General features: G+C 43.6%; 2 protein-coding genes across 2 annotated transcripts in view; both read right to left on the bottom strand.

The window, feature by feature from the left end:
* Positions 1-280: 280 nt before the first annotated feature.
* On the bottom strand, positions 281-2,615 carry LOC103359584 (uncharacterized). The gene is made up of 5 exons (XM_008284979.1): positions 2,408-2,615; positions 1,242-1,568; positions 962-1,025; positions 535-579; positions 281-353 (listed from the first exon to the last, which is right to left on the bottom strand). Exons 1-5 carry the CDS (start codon positions 2,613-2,615, stop codon positions 281-283), a joined length of 717 nt encoding a protein of 238 aa, XP_008283201.1.
* A 1,982-nt stretch (positions 2,616-4,597) lies between these two features.
* LOC103359569 (YTH domain-containing protein 1-like) overlaps positions 4,598-5,921 on the bottom strand; it is a 4,027-nt gene continuing 2,703 nt past the window's right edge. Inside the window, exons 4-6 of the mRNA XM_008284967.1 lie at positions 5,554-5,810; positions 5,392-5,461; positions 4,598-5,000 (exon numbers count right to left, since the gene is read on the bottom strand). Of these exons, the coding sequence (XP_008283189.1) occupies positions 4,937-5,000; positions 5,392-5,461; positions 5,554-5,810 (391 nt within the window). The 3' untranslated portion in view covers positions 4,598-4,936. The remainder of the gene's footprint in view (positions 5,001-5,391; positions 5,462-5,553; positions 5,811-5,921) is intronic.

Genomic DNA, 5,921 nt, shown 5'->3' with positions numbered 1-5,921 from the left:
TGTTTTGACGCCCCATTTTTGCACAGTGCAGCAGGTGTCAGGCTGTGTTTTACTGGAACAACCATCGACGTCATTCTGTGTTCTTATGCAGCTCACCTGGAAGCTGTTTGTACTCTCACGCAAGCAAAGCATTTATCTACACTCATAAGATTATGACTGGTATGCTGTCTGACTGGAAACCAAAAGTCAGTCACATCAGCGATGGATAAAATGCGTTTTATTCTGTTATTGTCATAAATCACCAGCTCATGTGACAGAAGAATTATCACTCCAAAGGCAGTTATTCTGAGCATTCGGCGAAGTAGTCGGAGGTTGTCTCATCTCCGTGCTCGTCCTGCAAAATGAGTCTGATGCTGCAAATAACCAGACAAACAGAGGGGATCCACGTTACTGGAGGTGTTCATGTGTCTGTACTGATCTCATAAATAAATCGTAGTTCATTCATAGTTTACTGTATCTACAAGGCAGATGACCAAAAACAGAAACATGCTACTTGAGGATTTCATATTCAAATGTGATAAAGGTGTAACTTACACTCGTCCTGACTCCTTAAAGTTGGGTGCACTGAAACCGCTTTCTCTGTGGAAAAATTCAGAATATGAATAGAAATACATTCCACTCATAGTGTTTGTTTTAATTATTATTATTATTTATCAGTGTTCTTCCCTGAAGAATCCACAAAGCCAGCGGTGGAGGAAGCACTCAGATGATCCTAAATACATGAACGATTGTTAAAAATTTCTATCAATACTAAACTAAATGTTTCAGCTCCACTGGCACTGCTGGGTTCTTTGTTCTGTAGCAAAGTGGAATAAACTAAATAATTGTCAACAAAACTCTTAATTCTGTGAAGTAACCAGGAAGTGAAGATGTGAACAGTGCTTGGTTCCACCACTGCACAAACCGTATAACAGCAATGTTCCCGCCGCCGGCCTTAAGTAAGAATAAAGTAAGAACTTACACCAGATTGGTGAAGATCTTCAGCAAGCACCGCACATCGTCAGATATGTCGCCATCAATCATTTCTGCAAAGAAAGCAAGAAGACTAGTTAAAGAGGAAGATGCTCCACAGGCTGCTTCATTGGTGTGCAGGTTGTTAGCCGGCGACAGCTAACACCTGACCAGTAGTCAAACCTGAGCAAATAACACATTTGTGACAGTGAAACTGGAATATAGACGTTGTGTTTAGCTTCAGCTGCCCAGAAAACAGCAGCTGACTGCTTTGTAAAACTAAAACTCACCTTTGCAGTCCATCCTACAGATGTTGTGTGATGGAGTCGAGCCATCGCTGCAGACCAGGCGGCCGCAGAGCTGGAAAAGGCCATAGAGCGTACAGACATCATCGTCCTCCTCCCCACTCTGTGGAAGCCGGGGACGGGATGGTGGAGGCTGCCTTGCATGCTGTAGTCCTCTGGTGCGGTTCTGGCCGGTGCTCAGAGGGGCTTCCTCCTCGGCCAGGCTGAACGAGCCTCCATTTGGACCACCCCTCTTGGGCCGACTGTGAAGCTCTCCCAGCTCATGCACCTTGCTGGTGTTAAAATGTGACACCCGTTCTGCGTAGCGGACAACTGAGGGCAGGGCAGAGAAACAAACTGACAAATCAAGGCGTGATCTCATGACTCCTTATGTTTCTTCAAGCATCAACCTGTGCACAGGAAATATCAAATACTAACAGGCAGATTGCTGCAAGATTTTACAAAACCCATCTGTCACCTCCAACAGGGCAGAATTTGAACTTTACTGTCGACAACTTTTCAAAAAACTTCTAAAAACAGAACATGACAGGACTTTTGTTCGTGTTCTTATTTAGTAAAATCTGTAAGTGTGATTCTGCTTCTCTGTCTCCAGTGAACAAAACTTGATGTCTTGATCTTCTCATGCTCACTTTTGGTTGACACCATCCTGTTTTGGACACGACCGATTCAGTTTCCACAAAGTCCAGCCATAATTGGATGTGAAGAAAGCCCCTACTTGCTCAGAAGTACAATTTACAGATGTTCAGACAGTTGTAATGTTTCCCATTACACCGTTGTGACTTAGTGAGATTAGCAGTGATCTGCTGGAAACTTGCTTTAGTTGGCTGATGAGCTCATGACAGAGCAGAATGTGAAACATCTCAGACTTTCTGATTGTGTCCAGGTTTACATGAAAATAAGATTTTTTTGTGATTGTTTATTGAGATCTTTGGACCCTTGGTGAGAGACAAGAAATCTGATTTACTTAAAAACAGGTCAGCACTGTTCAGTCCCAACAGCTTTCAGATTTGTAAATTTGTCGTCACAAAAACATTACAAACCGCAGTGAACAAATCCTCCATTTCTGACTTGTGATTTTTTTTTTTTTTTTATTTTTATTTTCAAAACCATAAATAGTAGGATTCTAATGTAAAGGAACAACCAGTACTTACTCTTGGCCACGATCTTCTCAGTCACTCCGGACTGCTTCGCCTTCTCCGGCAGGTTGGCCAGTGTTTGCATCAGCTGGTTCCTCACTTGACATTTGGACACGATTTGAGCTCCAGCCAGACTGCAGCCCAGCACCGCCACGAGAAACGCCACCAGCACCCTCATCTCCACTCCAGCTATCATGTCTGACTTGGAACACACACGTAACATGGTATATACTGTACAGCCAGCGGGGGTGAACCAGACAGAACGTCCATCTTTTGTTCTCTTTTGTTTTGATAAAGGCCACTCCCTGTGTTCTCATGCTACATCTCATGCTTGGCTTCAGGTTTCTGAGCTGTAAGGAATCCAGGGAGAAAAAGGATACATCAACCTGAAAACATAAAGCTGACGCTTTCATCCAGCTGAAAAGACCGAGCCATTAAAGGTCAGAACCGGATAAGGCAAAACAGCGCTTCTGTAACAGTATGTTCTAATTTTGCAGGGCAGGTGTGACAGCAGTGAATACAGAACGTACTAAACATAAGGTCACAGCTTTCCTGAACACTTCTATAACGTTAAACCTACTAACAGAAAGAACAATAATCCCATGAGTAAGATGAGTAACAGAACACATCCATTAAAGGTTTTCCAATAATGTTCTATTTAAAATTAGATCCACACTTATGCTTGTGCTCCATCGAACTAAAACAAAACATTAAATTGAGTTATTCTGTGAACTACTATATGTTAAAATACATGCACTACAAATGCAGCCCGTGTCCCTCATGTGATGGGATCCCTTTCTTCAGCTATTCAGACTTTTCCCCCAGGAGGTGCAGTCATCCATTTGAATGCTGTTAAACTTCTATTGTATCTCAAGATGAGATCGATATGATTCTTCACACTTTTGTTTTGATCCCGGTTTGCCCTTTTGTCACTCGTTTTCCATTCATTTCAACTGAGGCTGGATAACCACCCAGTTTCAGAGCCTCACGTTCAACAGATTTGGGTCGACTGAGACCTAGAAGAGATTTTAAACACATGAATGTGGGATGACACAAACAGAAAAGACTGAAACTCAGTGTGCGACTGAGGCTGGAGCAGAAGCTGGCAGAGCGAGAAGAATCCCTGGGCAGCAGCCCTGAACCCTGTGGGTGTCAGCGAGATGAGTAACGGGGAAACTGCTTCTGAATCAGACGAGACGCAGCAGCAGGTGGGAATGTACGCAGTGGCTGAATGGATGGGATGAAGTGAGAAGCAGCAGAACAGAGGAGAGAAAGGCATGAATGAGCCGGGCTCAGTCTCATTTGTGAATTACAATAAACTCCCGGTAACTATCACAAATCTGCGATCTGATGCAGTTTTGTCGAAGGACTGTGGATCTAAACGGCTCTCAGTTATGCATGTTGAGCTCCTTTGTTGTACGGTTGTGTTTAACTGTTGTAGAAAGCCTGAAATGCGTAGAACTACGCCGTCATGGGAAGACTGTTTGGCTGCAACTAAAGTTATCGTCTTGGGGGACGAGCTGATTTTTCAGTCAGGTAGACAGTGAATAGTAACATATGAAATCATGTATTTTATCGTCCCTTCCCTGGTGAAAACCTCCTTGGGGTAGTATTGCTGTATTTACTGTATGTTTTACATACATAGACATGTGACAGTCAAACTCCTACTTCTGTACACATGACACACTATCAAGTGGCACTAGTGCATATTGTAGGTAAACAACATATTGCACGACGTTGAAGTAGATGGACAGCACAGCAGACGTTCATCCTGCGGTTCCTGTTTGAGCTAAACGTATCCATCCATCATCTACACACCGCTTAATCCTCACTAGGGTCGTGGGGGGCTGGAGTCCATCCCAGCTGACTCAGGGCGAAGGCAGGACTGTGGGAGGAAGCCGAAGAACCCGGAGAGAACCCACGCTGCACGGGGAGAACATGGAGACTCCACGCAGAAAGATCCCGGGTGTCCTCACCGGGACGCGAACCGACGACCTTCTTGCTGTGAGGTAATGGTGCTAACCACTTATCAACCTTGAAGTCCCAGTTACAGACCAACTGGTTTTATTTCTGTAACAGATAGTATGGGTATATTGCAAGTCTTGTGACCTGTCAGAGTGTCTGTGATGGTTAAAATGATAACAGAACTCATCAGTCAGCATTACTAAGAAATAAAGAGAAAAAAAAAAACCAGGCTCACAAACAGACTGTTCAGCAAAACACATTTATTAAGAGATGACAGAAAGCAGAAGGTGTAGGAATCATTCTGTTTATCCTCGTCAGTGGAGTCTCTGATTGAATAGAATCACCATAACCATTCAGAGGTCACATCAGTTTACTTTCAAGTTCTGGTAATTTAGGGAGGGAGGTCCACCCACAACGGAACTGAAATAAAATGACATCAGTTATGAAATCTCATCGATTGATTAAAATGAAAAGGAAGACAATGTGTCACGATGTTCGGGAGGTAAGACAACAGCTCCCGTCAGATGCAGAACTGGTGTGATGGCGTGAGATCCTGCTTGGAGCGCTTACAGCTGCTGCTCACTCACAGTCCTTGAGGAAGCCCCTGGCAGCTTTAGATCTGAGGGCTCTCCTCACCACAGCCCTGGTTGATGGGGGGAAAAAAACAGTCTCTCAAAAAAAGTAGCTGTTGTTTGACAAGAAGCACATGCTGTTGGCCCACTATTTATATGACCTCAAGAAAACAGCACCAATGACCGGTTAACAGAGGAATGGAGGTATGGATTCAGACATTTCGTCATTTCTTTTGCTGTTGAACTATATTTAGGTTCAGCACAGTGCATCGTAGTGGCATTTTTTCTATAACTAAGTCACATTTATTTGACTAGATCAGAGCTGACAGGGGATGGTTGTTGTTTGGTTATCCAATACATACAAGTGTATCATGTGAACAAACCAGTAAACTAACTTGTTATACAATCCTACAGTATTCATTTAACCTTTTGATCATTTGACTTGTGTATACAGGAACTTACCGCCAGTATTTTTTGTTCCGAGTCTTTACAAAGCAAGCGACGTCGTCTGATATGTCGTCATCAATGAAGGCTACAGGGAAAAAGAAAGAAACTGTTAATCAGCAATATGCAAAATTAAATACTTAGCAACCGTTTCTGTTTGTCTCTGATGCAAGTACTCACCTTTGCAGGATGTGTTGCACTTATTTGCTGACCAGCGAAAATCCGTTTTACAGAAGTAGGTGTTAGACAGCTGGAGGACTCCGTACAAGAAGCGGGACCGGCGTCTCAATCTACGTCTCAGTTTTAATTTCCAAATGGGTATTTTGCGATGGAGCCCTCTCTTCTTACGTTTCCCATCTTCTTTGTCTTCACTGCCCTCCTCTTCCTCCTCCTGACTGTCGTCCATACTCTCCTCTTCTTCTTCACTGTCCTCCTCTTCTTCTTCACTCTCCCCCTCTTCATCTACACTCTCCTCCTCTTCTTCTTCACTGTCCTCCTCTTCATCTACACTCTCCTCCTCTTCTTCTTCACTGTCCTCCTCCTCATCT

The sequence above is a fragment of the Stegastes partitus genome, unplaced genomic scaffold, assembly GCF_000690725.1.
Source record: "Stegastes partitus isolate 25-593 unplaced genomic scaffold, Stegastes_partitus-1.0.2 Scaffold382, whole genome shotgun sequence".
Lineage (NCBI taxonomy): Eukaryota > Metazoa > Chordata > Actinopteri > Pomacentridae > Stegastes > Stegastes partitus.
The sequence above is the reverse complement of the archived record's forward strand: the minus strand, read 5'-3'. Positions and strand labels throughout refer to the sequence as shown.

What these genes read in the sequence shown, in the direction of transcription:
- LOC103359584 (XM_008284979.1), bottom strand. Translation starts at nt 2,615, where the DNA reads ATGTTACGTGTGTGTTCCAAGTCAGACATGATAGCTGGAGTGGAGATG. An exon ending in TGAGAAGATCGTGGCCAAGA is followed by an intron (nt 1,569 to 2,407) that starts GTAAGTACTGGT and finishes CCCTGCCCTCAG; the next exon opens with TTGTCCGCTACGCAGAACGG. An exon ending in AAGATCTTCACCAATCTGGT is followed by an intron (nt 580 to 961) that starts GTAAGTTCTTAC and finishes ATTTTTCCACAG; the next exon opens with AGAAAGCGGTTTCAGTGCAC.